This window comes from Geotrypetes seraphini, chromosome 4, assembly GCF_902459505.1.
Source record: "Geotrypetes seraphini chromosome 4, aGeoSer1.1, whole genome shotgun sequence".
Classification (NCBI taxonomy): Eukaryota; Metazoa; Chordata; class Amphibia; order Gymnophiona; family Dermophiidae; genus Geotrypetes; species Geotrypetes seraphini.
Window position 1 is genome coordinate 220,475,817 of NC_047087.1, and position 20,676 is coordinate 220,496,492.

Below are 20,676 nucleotides of genomic sequence, written 5' to 3' on the forward strand. Positions count from 1 at the left end.
ATCACTGGACTGAGGCCCGGATTCTGTAAACTGCGTCCTGATTATAGGCAGCTGTAGGCATCTTACAGCTGTCTAATCAGCCAATCGGAATGCATGTTTAAAAAAAAAAAATGCTCCACAGGCATGCCGCCTATATTGAAGGATCCTCCGGGAGCCTAGGAAGGCCCACAAGCCCGTCTAAGCTCACCTAAGGCTAGCATCTCCCTAGTAGAGTGGGAGACACTTACAATATAGGCCAGCAAAATGCTGGCCTACGTTGTAAGTAGACATGGCCGCTATACATATCATGGCAAGGGATCTCCCTGCCGCGATTAGTATAGCGGCCGCAGCTGCGGCTTCCAGTTCCCCCCAAACGATCGCAGCAGGAGGGAGCCCAACCCTTCCTGTCCGAAGACCGCGCACGCGCACCCCCCCCCCCGTATGATCACGGCAGGAGGGAGCCTAACCCCTCCTGCCCAACATTCAAATCCTTCTTTCTCTAGATACATGTTCTACTACAGAAATTCTTGATATAAATAATAAATTAATACACATTACTACATGGTTAACGCAACACAAACTTACCGTATTTTCACGCATATAACGTGTGCGTTATACACGATTTTTACAAACCGTGCATAACCTTGCGCGTTATATGCGTGAGCGCGTTATCCCCTTTTTTTTTTACATAGTTCTTCCCCGACGTCCGATTCCCCCCTCCCGCAGGACCGCTCGCACCCGCACCCCGAAGGACCGCTCGTGCTGGAACACGCACCCGCACCCCTACCCCTAAGGACCGCTCGCACCCCGTCCTGCTGCTTCCTCTGCCGGCGGGCCTGCCCCTTCTCTTAGCCCTGCGTCTACGCTGTGTCTACCCTGCTTCCTCTTCTGGCAGTCCCGCCCTTTCTCTGATGTCAGAGAAAGGGCGGGACCGCCGGAAGAGGAAGCAGCATAGATGCAGCGTAGACGCAGGGCTAAGAGAAGGGGCAGGACCGCCGGCAGAGGAAGCAGCAAGACGACGGTAGGAAACTTCTACATGATGGGGGGGGAGGCTGTGGGGGTGTGAGCGGTCCTTCGGGGTGGGGGTGCGGCTGCGGGTGCGTGTTCCAGTGCGAGCGGTCCTTCGGGGTGCGGGTGCGAGCGGTCCTGCGGTGGGGGTGAATCGGACGTCGGGGGGGGGGTGCATCAGGCTTTCAGGGTGAGGACAGGACTTCAAGGGGGAGAGGAGAGTCGGGGCGGGCTAAAGGAGAGTCGAGCTGGCCAGAGGAAAGTCAGGCTGGCCAGAGGAGAGTCGGGGTGGGCGAAAGGAGAGTCGGGCAGCGACAGGAGAGTCGGGGCGGCATGCGCGGTATACAGGTGTGCGCGGTATATAAAAATTTATTTACATAAATTACAGTTCCCCGTGCGCTATACCCGTGTGCGCATTTTACACGGGTGCGCGGTATATGAACGAAAATACGGTAATTCAGATAAATAAAAAACCATACTATTCCATCCAAAGGGCATATTCAAATTACAAGTTCAAATTCACTTAAACAACAGTCCTGTCCCTAAAGTAACATTGGCAAAAATCTTAGGAATACTACTTGATTCAAAACTTACTTTTAAACCTCAGGTGTCCCAGATTACCCAACACTCCTTTTTTAAACTACATTTAATAAGATCAGTCTGTTCAATTATTTTCCCTTCTGCACTAAACATAGTAATTCATTCATTGGTCATACAACAGATTGATTATTGAAATTCCCTGTCGGTAGGACTAAATAATAAAGAGATTGGTAAATAACAAAATATACAAAATATTGCCATTCAATTAATAATCAATGCGAGGAAATATGATGATGTCACACCCCCACCCACCCCCACTGCTTAAACAGGCACATTGGCTTCTGATCCCACACAGAATCTCCTACAAAATTCCTTTACTAGTGTTTAAGACACTATTAACAAACAAACCACTCAACCTCTCAAACTTTAGAATTCCATCCTCACCATCCCGAACACAGTTCTATAGACCAAAAACAATGAGTGATTCCCATCTACAGAGAAATAGTATATGATACCTCTTTCTTAGTGCGGGGCCCTACATTATGGAATTCCCTACCAAAAACGGTACGACTTCAATCAAATCTCAGTAAGTTTAAAACAGATTTTAAAACTTTTCTATTGGGCGACGAATTCAAATAAGGACAGACATCTGAAAAGCAGGCACATCTGTCTCATATTTTCACCCACCTCCCCTCCTTTTCTTAAAATTATCTATTCACTGAGGAAACACAACCACATCACTGCAGCATACCTCGAATCACACTGGCTCCCAATACAAGCAAGAATACTATTCAAATTCTACTGCCTACTATTTAAAACCATAAATGGAAACCCGAACAACCGCCTATCCAAACTACCACAACCAGACATAGGAGAACCCACACACCATTCACGCATCCCCCAATCAGAGACGTCAAATGAAAAAACCTGTACGATGGCCTTCTAGCCACACAAGCAGCAAAACTAGATTACCAACTCTCCAATTTACTGATAACGACCCCAACTACAAATCGTTCAGAAAAGAAATGAAAACCCTGCTATTCAAGAAATTCTTGAAGGCAAGATTCGTCCCAATTCTCTGAAGCAACCCGCTCTGCTCTTTAATTCCTCTGAAAATAGCCAGATAACTCCTTTTGTAATCTGCCTTGAACCGCAAGGTAATGGCGGAATAGAAATCACTAATGTCATGGTTGTTTAGAATTGTGAGCAGCCTAGGTTTTATCACAATGTATGGGATAGAAAGTTTAAATAAACTTGGAGTTTGGGCCTTAGCGCCTCCTATTTGGACACTGCATTAATGTCAATGTGCAATATGTATAGCATATTAGATATACTGTGCTGGTAATTCCCCTTCTCCACAGGTGCCCTGCCTACCCTGTTTCCCCAAAAATAAGACCTATCCCGAAAATAAGCCCTAGCATGATTTTTAAAGATGCTCCTAATATAAGCCCTACCACCCAAATAAGCCCTAGTTATGATCCCCCCCAAATGTCCCCGACACTACCTGACTCCATCCATGACATTAGTGCTGAAAAAATCAGACTCGTCGATTCAGCAACCCCCTGCTGCTTTAGGAGGCCTCGGAGTGGAGGTATATCAGTCTCACAGTGGGAGGGTGGATGGGGTTCTGCTGTACAGGGCGATGGGAGGGAGGGATAGAAAGATGCACAAAGGGATGGGTGAAAGGGGAGGAAAGATGCTGCACATGGGGGGGGGAGAAAAGAAAGAGGAAGAATTGGGGTAGAGGAGAGGAAGGGAGAGATGATTGTTGTACACGAAAAAAAATAAGACATCCCCAAAAATAAGCCCTAGTGTGTTTTTTGGACGCCAAATTAATATAAGATACTGTCTTATTTTCGGGAAAACATGGTAGTTATATCTCCTACATGAAAATGCCATTAATGTACAACTTACCACATACTAATGAACATTTTACTATAAATCCTGTTACCACCTTAGGCATTAACTGTTAGCATACTCTAAGCCAGGGGTCCCCAAAGTCCCTCCTTGAGGGCTGAATCTAGTCGGGTTTTCAGGATTTCCCCAATGAATATGCATTGAAAGCAGTGCATGCACATAGATCTCATGCATATTTATTGGGGAAATCCTGAAAACCCGACTGGATTCGGCCCTCAAGGAGGGACTTTGGAAACCCCTGCTCTAAGCCATTCATTAAAAGCTTAACATGGTTTAGTAAAAGGGCCCCTTAGTGATGCAAATATTTAATAGATGTTTTGGGTTTTGTTTTATGATTAGGTTATATATATATTTAGTGGAATTTTAGAAAAGACGTTTAAGCCAGAAATCAGATGTCCAACACAGGACATCTGAAGTTTCGGAAGCATTTTAGAACAGGATCTGCTGACATAGAGCCTGGTATAAAATTCAATGTGAAATCGGCATTTATAGTCAGCTATGTGAAGTATGACCATCCATTTTAGAAAGAAAAAGTCCACAAAAAGTCAAAGCGTAGGCACATCGAGGTTCCTTTCACAACTATACTGTAAAATAACAACATAGACGTTCATAATGCCCCAACTGTCACCTGACACTCCCCCTTACAGTGCCAGATCCTTCTCACAAACCTCCCCATTTTGGTTTTGATCCCCCTCCCCAGTTCCAATCTCCTCAAATCCCCCCTCTAGTTCAAATCGCTGGAATTGGGGGGGGGAGGAACTTTGGGGGAGGTTAGAATTTGGAAAGGGGATTGGGAGGGAATGGAACATGGGGGAGGGTTCCAGAACTTTTGATGGGGAAGGATCGGACTTTGGACCTACCAATGGGGGTGTTGGAAATGGGGACATGAGTTTTGGAGGTGTACCACCTCATTGTGTATGGTTAGAGGGGCTCAACAAGCCCTGTGCAGCACAGGTAGAGCAGATTATGCCTAGTATCTGCTCTACCTCCCCCCAGTTCCAGAGATGCACTGGGGTAATGTGTAAACACTTATTGTCCCTTCAAACAAGGGTCCCCTGGACGTTCCAGGTGGCAGGTCTAAATCTAGATGTCCACCTTTATAGACATGGATATTCCTTCCCCTTCTGCAATGTGAGATGTATGTTCATGTTTTCAGCCTGTACGAATCCCACCTCAAACATGCCCAGACCGTGCCTCCTTGCCATATAGATGTACAACAGTTCTATATGTCCATATCCTGGCTTTATAAAATTGGGAAATGAATGTCCCTGCAATATTGAGGTCCAAATGCAATTTTCAGACATCAAAAACATGAGCAAGGCTTCTTAAAATAAGCACCACTGTGAACTGCAAAGTATTGTTTCTGCCAGGTTTTTTGGTTTATAAATTGGTTAAAATAAATCAATTAACATACAGTACAGTACATAAATAGATCTATCCAGCAGTCAACCATCACAACTAAATGGATAGCTGCCGACTTCTCTGCAAACCCAGCTCCTTGTTATCTGGATAAAATCTGATTGCTTAACGAGTTAAATGGCTTGATTTTTTGTGGATATGAGCTGAAAATATCCAGATAAGTGAATTATGCATTTGTTGCCTGCCAACAAATGCATAACTTGCTTTGAATATCAAGCCTCTAGAGCAAAATAAGAGTACTTGAAAATGTTACAAGTAGAAACAAATGTTGTTGTTCGGTGGAGACTTACACTAATTCAAAACAGACATAGCTTTTCACCAACACAGCCACTCTACCTCTTTCCTCTGGAACTCTACAACGGCTTCAGCAGTGTCTGTGCCATTCGGAAGGAAGGGGGCGGTGTCATCTTCATCGTACACATTCACCACAAAGGTCTGCTCCAACTCAGTCTCCATAGACCCTTCTCTCACTGTACACCTCACTATCATCCAGTACTCTTCTCTTTGTTCCCGATCCAAAGATTGAGAAACGATAACCTCCATGGTGTCCTCATTATAGATAAACGGAAACTCTTCAAAAGAAAGACAACACCTTCAACACAAATAAAATACTAGTAGGTTTGTTTGGTTGAAGCCAAATCTTATAGATTGTTATTCTGAGCAGAATCTTTCTTCATGAATTGCAATCAGTCCTTTGGCCTGGGTTCAATCCAGGTGATCTGAATTTATTGACAGTGTCATTCTCAGTAAGTATACATCTGGAGTCTGAAGACAACATATATACAGTATGTGAGAATTCCTTTGGTAGGAATCCTGATGCCCCTGGCACCATCATGGTAGGGGTGCACACCCATTCTCCTCTCTGTCCCCCCACTCCCTACTGCCATTCACGTGTGCCACTTCCCTTCTTCCATAACTCTGTAACGTTTCTGCTACGAGCAGCAACCCCAACCTGCTTTTGCGCCTGCATCGGCTCTTCTTCTGATGTCACTTCCTGGACCTTCGCCTAGGAAGTGACATCAGAGGGAGAGCTCACGCAGGCGTAACAGCAGGTTGGGGGTTGCTGCTTGCACGAGGAACATTACAGAGGTATGGGGGAAGGGAAGTAGCACGAGCGCATGATAGTGGGGGTTGGGGAAGGAGTGTGTGTGGTGGGGCAGGGGTGCCACCAACCTGGGCTCCTCTCTTCCTCGCTACACCACTGCTGTTTCCTTGCATGGATCACCTCTTCAGATTCCATTATAGCAGGGGTGGGCAATCGCAGTTCATGAGGACCACAACTCAGTCAGGTTGTCAAGATTTCCACAATGAATATGCATGAGATCTATTTGCATACCATGAAAGCAGTACATGCAAATCAACCTTATGCATATTCATTGTGGAAATCTTGAAAACCTGACTGGGTTGTGGCCCTTGAGGACTGTGGTTCCCACCTTGTGCACTAACAATTCAGCACGTGCTAAATGCCAATACATCCATTATATTCCTATGGGCATCTTAGCATTTAGCACATACTAATCTTTAGCGTGTGATAAATTGGTTAGCGCACCTTAATAAAAAGAACCCCTTAGTTTGTATTTATATGTTAAACACATTATGTTCCACAAAAATACAGAACTACAATCGCCTGCATTCTTCCATTGTGCTAATAACATTTTTTTTGAAGGATAATGTATTTTTTTTTGTATTTATTATATCCTAAGTGGTTTACATTCAGGTACTTTATCACATTTCCCTATCAGTCCCAGTGGGCTCAAACTCTATCTAGTGTACCTGGGGCAATGAGGGGATTAAGTGACCTGCCCAGGGTCACAAGGAGCAGTGAGGGATTTGAACCCACACCCTCAGAGGTCTAAGGCTGTAGTTCTAACCACTGCGCCATACACTCCCCAGCAAGCACTTCTGGGAATCAGACAAAGGTAAATTGGGTTATTCCAAGCATAACACTACATTTCCTAATGAAAGAGCAATCTGAATGTTTAATATTTTTTAAATCTGCTAACCGCATCTCTTGTCAGAAGCACTGAATAAGAGGTCACTCATATAGTATGAAAGTCAATGTTCCAACTTTCTTTTTCATAGTGCCACAGAATTTACAGAATGAGGGGCGATAGAGATTGCTGGTATATAGATAAGCCATCTGAATGATGGAGCCGTAGCTTTGACCTTTGAGCTAGAGTGCACTAACTATCAGAAAAGGCAGATTCATAATTTGGCTCTTTCCAGTACAGATACTATAAACTAAGCAAATGAAAAGTTTAAGTCTGTCACATTATGATTTCTTTTGTAGTCTAAGAATGGAATATTTACCTGTCATTAAGTTGTATGAAATACTGGTGTTCTGGCACTGCTTCTGAACAGGAAGTAAGTGAAACTGATAGAACTTGCTAGATGGTTTATTCTCCTTGACACTAAACATCAAGTTCTTTTCTATAAAGCAAAGCTCCTGCGGCTTCAGAGAGGAACAGGCTGGTGCTGTGGCATTAAGGATGGTGAGATGCACCGTAGCCAAAGGGTCGCACTCCTTCTCATGCAACGGCCAGTGCGAAACCGAGACTCGAAGATGTACTTTGGGAAAGACTACAGTGCTTCCTCCAGCTATAAAAATAGAAACAAGTATGCATGGTTTACAAAAAAAGTAATTGCCTTACAATGTCCAGATGATTTAGATGCAGGATGCAATATTTAATGAGTAGTGAATTTATGAAGATAAAATGCAGCCATTATAGTCAGATTTTTATGTACATTTCTCTGTGTGCTCACAGGTAGCATAAGGTAACCATACATCCCGTTTTTAATGGGATCTCCTATCCCGTTGTCTTCACACACAGCTTCAGGACACCGAAATGTCCCGTTTTCAGGGACAGCGTCCCGAAACTGTGTACGGGGACAACGGGACAGGCAATCGCTTCCTGTCCCTCCCGGCTGCGCAAAAAAAAAAAGCAAGCCTCCCTCCAGTGCCCGATTCAACCCCCCTTCCCCCCGGTCTGCAACCGCTGCTGTTCTTCATACCTCCCTCCAGTGCCGATTCAAACCCACCACTGCTGCTACTAATTGCCGCCCAGAAGCCTTCTTCCCGACATCAATTCTGACTTTGGATGACGTCGGAGAGGACATTCCGGGCCAGCCAGGCAGCAATTGGCTGGCCCAGAACGTCATCTCCGATGTCAGAATTGACATCAGGAAGAAGGCTTCTGGGTGGCAACTAGCAGCAGCGGTGGTGGGTTTGAATCGGCGCTGGAGGGAGGTAAGGAGAGAGGCTGGCAATCAGCAGTGGCGGCGGCGGACCTGGGGAGGGAAGGAAGGAGGGAGGCTTTTTTTTTGCGCGGCAGGGAGAGATGGAGGTAGGCAGGCAAGCAGGCTGGCTTTGGCACGATAGGGAGGAAGGTAGGTAGGTAGGCAGGCAGGCTGGCTTCGAGGGTGGGGGATGGACAAGTCTGGAAGGCAGTGAGGGGACATAGGAAGGAGGCACTGGGGGCACAAAGGACATAGGAAGGGGCACTAAGGACATGGAAAAGAGGCACTGGGGCACTAAGGACATAGGAAGGAGAACTGAGGGTACTAAGGATATAGGAAGGGGCACTAAGGACATGGGAAGGAGGCACTGGGGGCACTAAGGACATAGGGAGGAGGCACTGAGGGTACTAAGGACATAGGAAGGAAGGAAGGAGGGAATAGAAAGGGACAATTGTTGGGCCTGAGTGCAGAAAGAAAGGATGCACAGTCAGAAGGAAATGAAACCCGAGACTCATGAAATCACCAGACAGCAAAGGTAGGAAAAATGATTTTATTTTCAATTTAGTAATCAAAATGTGTCCGTTTTGAGAATTTATATCTTCTGTCTATATTTTGCACTATATTTGTCTATTTTTTCTATAGTTACTGAGGTGACATTGCATATTTTAAAGTAATCTGCCTTGACATCTTTGAAACCCCCCAAATATAAATGATAATTAACCTTTTCTCAGTGTATAGTGGGCTTTGTAGTTTTTTAAAATTTTATGGTTACCATTATGAATTAATAAGATATTATGTGTACATGAAAAATGAATGGAAGAAATTGGGGGTGGGATTGTGGGCAGGGCTAGGGCAGGATTGGGGGCGGGACTGACAATTAATAGATGTCCCGTTTTGATTAAAAAATAAATAAAGCATGGGGCCTTTGCTAACTTCAGATAGCTTAACTACCTTTAGGATGTATGGAAACATCCTGTTGATATAGGCTCTGTCCTAATCCATTACTCCTGTGTTTATGAGTGACAGTGATATCACCAACTAAAATAGATATGGAGATCAGGCCATAGCTGGGCATCAACACTGAATGTGATATTCAGTTCTAAACTAAACTAAACTAAACCTTAGGTTTGTATACCGCGCCATCTCCACAAGCGTAGAGCTCGGCACGGTTTACAGGGTTAGGTTGAAAAGGAGCTACAATGAAGGGTTATAGGAAAGGAGCTAGGAAGATAAAGAGGGACAGGGAACCAAAAAGCGGGAAGTGTATTAATATAGCTAAACAGGCAAAGTTAGAACTGCTATTTAAACAGTCCTACTCACTCAGTTAGGGATTTGAGCACCAGCACTGAATACTGCCGAGGCCAACATATAACTCCCGGTTCCGGAATGCTGCATAGTCAGAGAGGGTATTCCGTTAGGGTTACCATATGGCTTCAGAAAAAGAAGGACAGATTGAGACAAAGTTAGACAAGTTCATAATGAACAAGGACGTACGCTGGTAGGACTAGTCTCAGTTAGGGTGCTGGTCTTTAACCAGAGGGCCGCCGCCTGAGCGGACTTCTGGCTATGATGGACCACTGGTATGACCCTGCAGCGGCAATTCTTATGTTCTTATGAGACATCCGGTTTTAATTTAATTGACAGCAATGGAAGTAAAACCTGGATGTCTCAATCCATCCTCTTTTTCCTGGAGTCATATGGTAACCCTATATTCAGTGGCATTGCCCAGATAAATGTGGCTGAATTTCCCTTTCTGATCCACTCAACAAGTTTTAAGCCCTGTGTAATTATTTGTTCATTAACACTTGATATTTGCAGAGCACAGAGCAGCACACAAAAAACAATGATTTAAGCCTCAGTTTAATTTAAAAACAGCTATAAGTAAAAGTGGAAACTGTGAATCTGATTACAATGTCCACATGCTCAACATGTTTCGGCACTACAGTGCTTGCTTCAGGGGCAGTGGCGTAGCAAGGGTGGGAGGTGCTTGGAACAGTGGCATCCCCCACGCCCTCCTCTCTGCTCCCTTCACACCAACCTACCTGCACCTTCTGTGCCCCCCCCCCACCACACTCAAGGCCTCCCTTCCCAGCCCACACCTATTTAAATCTTCACCAACGTGAGCAGCTTCTCTGGCCTGCTGCTCGCGCTGGCTTTCCCTCTGATGTCACTTCCTGGCCCCATGACCTGGAAGCGATTTCAGAGGGAGCCAGGCTGGTGTGAGAAGCAGGCTACAGTAGTTGCTCACACTGGCAAAAATTTTAAAGAAGTACAGGAGCAGGGAAGGGAGGGTGCATGCATGGCGTGGGAAGAAAGAGAGGTGCCAGTGCCCCCACCAAGACGGTACCCAGGGTGGTCTGCCCTCCCCCCTTTACTATGCCACTGTTCAGCAGCAATATTCAACAACTGTTGACAGTAATTCCTCCTAAATTGACCACCTAAATTACTTCTATGGCTGCACCTAGGGGTTCTCCAACCCCACATGTTACTGTTGAAAAGAAGTCCCCGGAGGGTAAATTAATCAAATTTATTGTTAAAACAGGCAGCAATCAAAGCCTGAAACAATGAAAAAGACTCTTAACAGATTTTCTAAAGTCCAAGCAGTCAGTTAAGATCTGAGCCTTAAGAGGTGACCTTCAGTAGCAGCTCAAACGATAAAGGGGAAGGAGATGGAATTTGATATACTGCCTTTCTGTGAGTATAATCAATGAAGTTTGTGAATGTTATATAGGTACTTATTTTGTACCTAGGGCAATGGAGAGTTAAGTGACTTGCCCAGAATCACAAGGAGCTGCAGTGGGAATCAAACCTGGCTTTTCTGATTCTCAGGTTACTATGCTAACCATTAGGCTGCTCCTCTTGTGTGGCTTGTTATGTGCAATTCCTTGTTTGGCTGTTTTCATGAAGTGTAATGTTGTTACATTTTACTAGTCTTTAAGCTCGTTACATTAACGGATGCTAGAATAGATGTGTGTGTCTGTCTTTCTTTCTTTCTGTCTCTCTCTCTCTCCTTGGCCGCTTTCTGTCTTTCTCTTTTTGCTGTCTCTCTCCTTGGCCGCTGTATGTCTGTCTGTCTTTTTTTGCTGTCTGTCTCCTTGGCTGCTGTTTGTCTGTCTTTTGTTCTGTGTGTCTCTCTCTCCTTGTCCGCTGTCTGTTTTTTTCTTTCTTTCAATCTCTCTCCCTGGCCCACCTGTCCTTCTGTGTGTGTCTTTCACTCCCACCTACCTGTCATTCAGTGTGTGTGTCTCTATTTCTGTCAGTCTGTCAATGTCCAGTCTGTTTTTTTTTCTTTCAATCTCTCTCCCTGGTCCCCTATCCTTCTGTGTGTGTCTTTCACTCCCACCTACATGTATTTCTCTGTGTCAGTCTGTCAATGTCCCGTCTTTTTTTTTTTTCTTTCATTCTCTCTCCCTGCCAATTATCGTGCCCCATCCTACCTTTTTTTTTATCACGCGTTGTGATGGGAAGGGCAACCAGCACACAGTAACTACTACTGGATTAGGTTAAACCGCCACTCGAAGCAAATCGTCATGCGCGCGTGCACGCACTGAACGTGCACATGCACCGAATGTGCATGCGCCACACGCTTTACAATTTCTCTGCCGGCCACGGAGCTACAGACGCACGGAGCCATGAAAATTGAAGTGCGCATGCGCGCTAAGGGTGTTATTATATAGGATTATATGTATGTTGTATACTTTTGTGTTATGATGTATTTTAATGACACTTCATTTTCCATTTGTTATTGCATTAATTATGTATTTGTTTATGCCTATATTGTGTAGTCTCCTGAGGCAGGCTGTCTTTAGCCGAAACATGTACATGTCAAGTCATTGAGTTTGTGTTATCCAGTTTTCTGATGAATAAAAGGACTTTTATGGAATAAATTGAGTCCACCAATCTCTGTAGGACATTTCCACTCCTTGCTTTGCAACTTTGAGTTTATGGATTTGGTTTTCCTGTTCTTTAACTCTATGAATACTATAGGCATACATAGTGGACCAAAAGAGGTTGGGAAGGGACTGAAGTTAGCCAGATATTTTTTTAACACACACACACTTCTCAGCCATCCAAAAAGAGAATGACGTGGATATGGTTTAATCAATGGTCTGAAACAATGTCAAAACACAGAATTTCATTTCTGCAAATTGGCACTTAATGAAATAAGATAACACTCTTTTCAGCTACAGTGGCAAAATACAAAATGCTCATAGAAACATGATGGCAGATAAAGACCAAATGGCCCAGCTAGTCTGCCCATCCCCAGTAACCATTATCTCTTTCTCTCTCCAAGAGATCCCACGTGCCTATCCCAGGCCCTTTTGAATTCAGACATAGTCTCTGTCTCCACCATCTCTTCCGGGAGACTTCCACGCATCTACCACCCTTTCTGTTAAAAAGTATTTCCTTAGATTACTCCGGAGCCTATCACCTCTTAACTTCATCCTATGCCCTCTCATTCCAGAGCTTCCTTTCAAAAGAAAGAGATTCAACTCATGCGCATTTACATTACATAGATATTTAAACGTCTCTATCATATCTCCCCTCTTCCACCTTTCCTCCAGATCTTTAAAGTCTGTCCCCATATGCCTTACGATGAAGACCACACACCATTTTAATAGCCTTCCTCTAGACCAGTGGTCTCAAACTCGCGGCCCTCGGTATGTTTATCATAATCACAAAAGTAAAATTAAACAGTTTCTTGATCATAGGTCTCTTTACCTATAAATGACAATATTATTATTATGACTTTGCCAAAAGGAAAGATTTATAAACTATAAAGAGTTTTACCTCATGCAAAATTGTCATTTCTTTAATAAGACATTAACTATTTTTTCTGTGGCCCTCCAAGTACCTACAAATCCAAAATGTGGCCCTGCAAAGGGTTTGAGTTTGAGACCACTGCTCTAGACCGACTCCATATACACACACACGCTACATACACAAACATACTGGGCCAGAATCTGTATATTAAATCCAAAGTTGCATGCATAAATCTATGTGCATTGCTGATTTGCACAAGTTAATCCGTGTTGTTAATTGCCAATAATTACTTGCTAATTAGCACTAATTGGTATTCAAATGCACAAATTTCTAAGTGTATTCTATAAAGTGGTGCACATAAATTCTAGTGCTTGGATCTTAAAAGGAGACATAGCCAGGGGTGGATCATAGGCTGTTTGTGGGAGTTCCTAAAGGTTAGGCACACTTTTATAGAATATACCCGATTTACGTACAACTTAGGTGCAGGCATTTAGACTTAGTTTCCACTGGCATAAATGCCTGCACCTAAATATTAGTCATACAGAGGGCGCTACACATGATTATATAAATCGTGCCTAATTCCACAGGTTACTCCTGGTGGAATTCTGCGCGACTGCACAGTGCAGAATTTCCACAGAATTGCACAGTCATGCAGAATTCCCTTTTCCCGTGCAGAATCTCAACCGTGTCAGCATCTTTCCACAAGCTGCTGGTTGCTAATCCAGAAGTATTTCCACAGCAGAGTGGAGGCTTCTGAGTTAGTGGAAGACAGTATTTGAAAATCACTATCGATTCTGCGACCCAATGAAGCAAGCCTTAGAGTATAGGGGAGAAGAGGAAAGAAAGTTGCTGGCATAGGGGGAGGGAAGTGATGAGAGGAAGGAAAGTTGTTGGCTCAGGGGGCAGGATTGGGTAAGAGGAAGAAATGTTGATGGAAGGGGAGGGATGAGAGGAAAGAAAGTTGCTGATACAGGGAGAGGGAAGGGGTGAGAGGAAGGAAAGTTGGTGGCACAGGGGGAGGAGAGGGTGACATGCATGGTGAAGGGAGAAGATGAAATTGCACATAATGGAGGAGAGGAAGGGAGAGATGGTGCATGGAGGGGGATAGAGATATTCGACACAGGGCACAAGGAAAGGAGAGAGAGAGAGAGAGAGACATGGGTGTGGATGAGAGAAGAGAGAGATACATTGGAGGTGAAAGGGGAAAAGGAGAAGGAGGGAGATGTTGGATCCAGGAGAAGAATGGAATGATGGAGAGATGCCTGGAAATGAGAGTGAGGGAAGAGAGTGGGAGAAATGTTGTACCATGGGGAGAGTGCAGTGGAGGAAGAAAGATGCTGAGAATAATAGAACCCTGAGGGGGAGGAGAAGGTGGCAAGTTTCAAGTTTTATTTTAATTTGATGAGAGGATAGATATGAGGGTAGAAACATGGTAATGGAGGTACATTGAAGATGAAAAGGAATGGAGAGCTGAGGAATGAATGAGATGGGGGAATAGGAGAGAAGATGGAAATTTTATAGGTAGTTGAAAAATGAAAAGAGGAGAAGGGTAAGAAAGAGACAGAAAAGAGCTAAAATGGAATGATTATTATGTCTGAGGCAGGTGTAGTGAGGGAATAGACAGAATAGAGTAGAAAAGACAAATGGATAGCATCCGCTTGAAGAAGACTTAGCAAATGACAGGAAAGCAGATAAAAGAAACTGGAACTAACATGATGGAAAAATAAAACATCCAGACGAAGGTAGAAGAAAAACATTTTATTTTGAATATTTTAAATGGAATATGGATAATTATCAAAAATGTTGTTTAAATTTTGACAAATAAACTTGCAGAATTGGCTAATTGTGTGCACAGGATTTTGAACCATTTTGCGCAGAAATTTGAAATTTTTTTAAGCAGAATTCCGCCAGGAGTAAGAGGTGGTTTATGGAATTTCATTAAGTGCTGACCTTTTTGGCGCTGAACTTTTAGGTGAAATAAATTTATCCCTCTGTCTGTCCGTCCTTCATGTAGGCAAACAGGGTTGGCTTCCCAGCTTTAGACCTGCTTTTGCAGTTCCTAAAATTATCCAGCTGTGTTTAGGACCAAACATCTTTGCAACCAGCTGTTATGACCTACTAAGGGCTCCTTTTACTAAAGTGTGCTAGCATTTTTAGCGGGCGCTGAAGATTAGCGCGCGCAAAACCGCGCCATAGATGAAAATACTAACGCAAGCTCTATGGAGGTGTTAGCCTCAAACACGCACGCTAATGCCCTAACGCACCTTAGTAAAAGGAGCCCTAAATCTGTGCACAGTGATTCTGTGCAGACCCAGATTTAAACCATCAGGTCTGGGAGACTTTTAACTGGGCAGATTTAATACATTAACTGCCATAACAAGTAAAATCTCTCAGGGCTCCTTTTACAAAGGCGCACTAGCAGGGTTAACGCGCGTGACTTTTCATCACGCGCTAACCCCCACGCTGGCCAAAAACTACCACCTGCTTAAAAGGAGGCGGTAACGGCTAGTGCGGCCAGCAGTTTAGCGCATGCTATTATGCGCGTTAAACCGCTAGCGTGCCTTTGTAAAAGGAGCCCTTAGTTGCTCAGGCAAAATCATTTGAAATGTTAAATGTTCACCATTTTAACAATATTCTTTGATGGGATACAACTCAATGCAATTATGCATATGCAACTAACTATAAATATCTCCCCTGAAATGTTCATTAACCCCCTTCCCCAGGGCCGGATTTTCCTATAGGCTAACTAGGCTTCAGCCTAGGGCCTCAAGATCAAGAGGGGCCTACATTCAAATTGTTAGCAAAATTAAAATTACACTATTCTAAAAACAGTGAACACTAAAACACTGAACCGAAAATAAGGAGAAATTCTACGCTTCGGGATCGGAACCGGCCGCAACGGGGCGCCGACTCGGCTTCTCCCTTTCTTTTTCTCGCCCTGGGAGGAGGATCGAGGAGGGAAAGACGTCAGTCCAGAAACAGCTGGGCAAAGCCCAGCCCCGCGGGGAGAGAGGCAAAACGTGGATCTGTCAGGACAGGGCGGCCCAGACTGGCATCGTGGGGGTGGGGGTGGGGTGGGAGGTTTCAGTGGAAGGGGGATGGGAGGCAGGCAGGCTGGCATCGGAGGGGGGTGTGGGGGGGGTTTAATGGAAGGCAGGCAGGCAGGATGGCATGGGGGTGTTTAATGGAAGGGGGATGGGAGGCAGGCAGGCATCGGAGGGGGGTGAGGTGAGGAAGGACGCACTGGGGCACTATGGACATAGGAAGGGGCAATGTTGTATGTTATGTTTGATTAGTTATTGTTACAAGTACTATATATGGTGCTGAGAATAAATGTCCAAATAAGTGTTCTCAACTTTTTTTTATTTATTATCCGTGTCACATTTTTTATAAAGGTTAGTACCAATAACAACATGTTTCATTTAACATATTGATATATATCACAGTAATGATGTATTTTATTATCTCTCATGTAATTTACAAACTTAAAAATGGGAGATAAAAGGGCCTCATAAGTGGAATAGCCTAGGGCCTCTTTTCATCTAAATCCGGCCCTGCCCTTCCCTTTTACAAAACAATAGCTCAGTTTTTAGCGCCAACCGCAGCAGTAACAACTCCGATGCTCATAGAATTCCTATGAGCGTCTGAGCTGTTACCGCTGTAGCCAGGGTTAAAAACCGCACAACAGGTTTTTTTTAAAAAAAAGGGGAGGGGGAAGGGTAAAATAGTTAACTGGGATGCAATGGGATAAAATTGAATTTTATGGACTATCTGTGTTTGTACTTACTGATAAGATCAAAATCTTTTGTATCCAGGCTCTTGTTGAGGTAGAGGACTCCTGTTTTTTCTTCTATTTGAAACCAGGGATTGTCAGGTCCCAACTGATTGCTAAAGATATTATGGCACAGATGAAAGCGGGTCACCTCCTTTGGTATATCTGGTAAGGCATGGATATATAATAAAGGTGTGCCTGCTGGCTGATACAGGTAGACATTTCCAAAATAGTCCTTTTTGGGAAAGTAGAGAGTCAAGATAACTGTAAAAAAAAAATAAAATCATAGGGTGAGGATCCATATTATAGAACAGTTTATTATGAGTAAAACCTTACTTATATTGCTACTACAGAGCAGTAGGGATTGTAACATAAGAACACTGGTTAGACATGAACCTGTTCCCTCCTCTCTAATTATAATATAATCATGGCTTCAGATTTGCCTTTTTTAAGTCTGCAGTGTTCAGAAACACAACAATCTAACCCCCCTTTTTACTAAGCTATGGTAGAGGTTTCTAGCATGCCCGGAGCACTAAAGACCTCTTTTACAAAGCTGTGCTAGCGGCTGCCGCACGGCAACAGCCCCTTTAAATCTCTATGGGCTTCGGGGCCGTTAGCACGGCTTTGTAAAAGAGGCCTGTTCTGATGCTGCTCTGGAATTTGGAAGGGAAAATCTTATTATCAGTCAAGAGCTGTAAGATCACTTCACCAGCTATAACAGTATTTCAACACTTCAACATCAAAGCTCATGTCATTTTACATCACAGGCAGCAGAATGGAGTGGACCACATGGGTGGGGCCTGACCAATATTTTGCCCAAGATAATATCAACAACTAGAGAGCTCTGGAGTAGAGGTAGACATTGTTTGCTTAGTGCATCCAATCAGAAAGGGGTACCACTACCCCTGCTTCATATTACTTGAATATCCCAGAGGTAGTTATAAGCTCTATGGGTGAATGTAAAGATAAGCACTCTGCTGAATGGACCATGCACTTAAGATGAATTGTGTGGTTCATAAATAATCACTGAAGCAGAATTTATTTCATAAGTATCACTATATCTGGGATGCCAAAGTAATATGAATAGATATGACCCATGATGTTGGGACGTAGAAGTACCACAGATTATCTTACAGTTCCTGACTGCTGTGGGAGGTCCTGATGGCTATATTGGGACTGGAAACAGCATAAGCTCCTGCTGCTTCCAATGCCAACATGGCCATTGAGATCTCTGAAAACAGTCTGGTGAGGCTGCTATGGGATGTCCCGACAGCCATTTTGGTTTAGAGACCTGCGAGGGCAACAGTGACTGGGGATTGCTCTTGCCTAGAAGAATCCACTAGAGTACTAGGCTGTTTAAAAGTAGGTTAAGTAATATTTTTCAAATTTTTTAATTTTGCATCGATAAGTGTGATTTTCACTTTTGATGGTTATATTTTTGAGCACTTCAGAACTTGTTAAAAAAAAAAATCAGGACCTATAATATAATTACTGATAAGAAAACTAGTTATGTCAATCTTATATATTTGGCAGTCCAAAGATTTTTCATAAAATTGTAAGTTATTTGAGGAAGCTGCTGTTTTGGATGAATGAAGTTTTCATTGTGATCATCCCCTATTCCGTATTTTTTTTTCTTTGTTCAGCATAAAGAAAAGCATTTCAAACATGTGAAGGTGCATATGAAAAATGTGCTTAAGTCTGAGGTTGGATGTTTTGTGCAAAACGTTCACAAACCCAGCAGGAAAAATGTCCATTTTCAAAGCTGCCAAATGTCTATCTTTTATTTTTGAAAAAAGTAACATAGTAGATTATGGAAGATAAAGACCCAAATGGTCCATCCAGTCTGCCCAACCTGATTCAATTTAAATTAAAAAAAAAAAATTTTTTTCTTCTTAGCTATTTCTGGGAAAGAATCCAAAGCTCTACCCGGTACTGTGCTTGGGTTCCAACTGCTGAAGTCTCCGTCAAAGCTCATTCCAGCCCATCTACACCCTCCCAGCCCATCCTCGACCAAAGGCCATATATAGACACGTGGAGGGGCATAATCGAAAGGGACATCCAAATCCGTTTATGTCCATCTCGCAAGTCGTCCAAAATTAAAAAGAGCCTAAGACACATTTTTGAAAGATACGTCCAACTTTTTTTTACTTTCGAAAATCATTTAATTATACGTCCTGTCAATCTGATCGTCCAAGCCACTAAATCGTCTATCTTTATACCACATTTCCGTCCAACCTTCCGTCCATGTCCAAAATGCCTAGAACAAACCCTGTTGGACGTGGGAGGGGTCTGCAAAGTGATGGACTGCACACCCAGACATGCCACTTAAATAGTGGGGTACCTTACAGGGCACCGCTATGAACTTCACAAAAAGGATGCCATGGCTTCTCTTCACTACAGCTCCCTTATAGGTGACGGTAAGCCCCACAAACCACCTCCAGAATCCCCTAGACCCACTTATCTACCACCCCAATAGCCCTTATGGCTGCAGGAGCCACTTATATGCCAGTACAAAAGGGTTTGGGGGTGTATAGGGGAATGTACATGTTTAAGTATCAATGCAGTGATTACAGGGGCATATGGGCATGGGTCCTCCTCTCTATGGGTCCCTAACCCACCCCCAAAATGACTTAAGCTGCCTCTGGGCTGGACGACTAGGCTTTCCTATGCCAGGCGGCCAGGTGATGATGGTCTGGAGGCTGAAATTTAAAGTTGTGAATAAAATTTTTATGGGGGTCGGGGGGTTGCTGATCACTGGGGTAGTGTGTGGGGGTCTGTGTTATGTGTTTTCAGTGCTTATCTGATGACTTTAGGTGGGTTTTTGTAACTTAGACCATGTTTTACGTCCAAGTTCCGTCTAGGCTCTGTTGTTAAACTTTCGGTTTTACATACTGTACGACTAAGTCTAAGCCGGCCCACGTCCCGCCCAACTCCCACCCTCGACACACCTCCCGAAACTCCCCATTTAGCTTTGGACGTTGAGCGGCACTATGAAGGCCTAGGTCGTTTTTAAATACGTCCAAAACGCGGTTTTATTATCGGCGCTTGGACGTTTTTGAGAAATGTTCGTCCAAGTGCTGACTTAGGCCGGTTTTTGGACGTTTTTCTCTTTCAATTATGAGCCCCATACCATGCAAGTCTGCCCAGTACTGGCCTTAGTTCTTCACAGTAACATAGTAAAATGAACAAGGTATAAGTTTTGATCCTTAGGACATCTACCTTTGTTGCCCATTTTCAAAAATAAAAATGTCCATGCGAAAAATGTACAAAAGCAAGTTTTGTAGAAGTACCCACCAACTACCTTGTCTGATTGCAATAGAAGGAATCCCCATCAGTTGAGCCAGTTTTGGGGGATTCCTGACAGCTCAGCTGATGGGGATTCTCCCTGTCAGGATCAGGTGAGCCACGGAGCCCTACACCCCTCTCTCTGACATCCCCCTGACATCCCAACATACCCCTAATTTCCCCCGGACATGTCCTCCTTTTCGAGGACATGTTTCCAAGTTTATTAAAAATTTGTTATACTGCCAAATCAAAACTTCTTAGCGGTTTACAGAGCATTAAAAAGGAATTGCAATATAAGTAACAAGGTTAAAAACCATGAAATAAAATCAACAGACTCATAACAGGACAAAACAAAATTACTAACAAAACAGGAACAAAAGGAATTAGGGTAGAACTACATTATTGATAGGAAAGAAAGAACAAGAAAAAGGGAAATACAGTAGGTAGGGGAAATAAATGCTTTAAGTAAAAAAGAAGAATCAAATTCTTTGAAAAACAGAAAAAGGGAAAACTCGTCAGGATGGCTTTTCTGGGTTTTGAAAAGCTACCCATCACAATAGCATCGGTGACATCATTGTGTTGCGTCCATGCGTGCGCTGATGCCATCTGGGAGTGGGGGGCAAAATGGGGCATGACACAGGCAGAAATGGGCGGGCCTGGGTGCGGGGCCATGAGTCCAGATTTTCCTTTGGAAAAATCTGGTAACCCTACCTGATATCCCCCACATCCCCTCTCATATCCCAACATCCCCCTGA

The 20,676-nt window shown here is 43.7% G+C and overlaps 1 protein-coding gene across 1 annotated transcript in view; it reads right to left on the reverse strand.

Annotated features, from left to right (window-relative positions):
• Nucleotides 1-20,676, reverse strand: part of RET (ret proto-oncogene) — a 255,342-nt gene that overhangs the window by 134,250 nt on the left and 100,416 nt on the right. The window contains exons 2-4 of the mRNA XM_033943472.1: nt 16,652-16,900; nt 7,174-7,461; nt 5,200-5,435 (exon numbers count right to left, since the gene is read on the reverse strand). Of these exons, the coding sequence (XP_033799363.1) occupies nt 5,200-5,435; nt 7,174-7,461; nt 16,652-16,900 (773 nt within the window). The remainder of the gene's footprint in view (nt 1-5,199; nt 5,436-7,173; nt 7,462-16,651; nt 16,901-20,676) is intronic.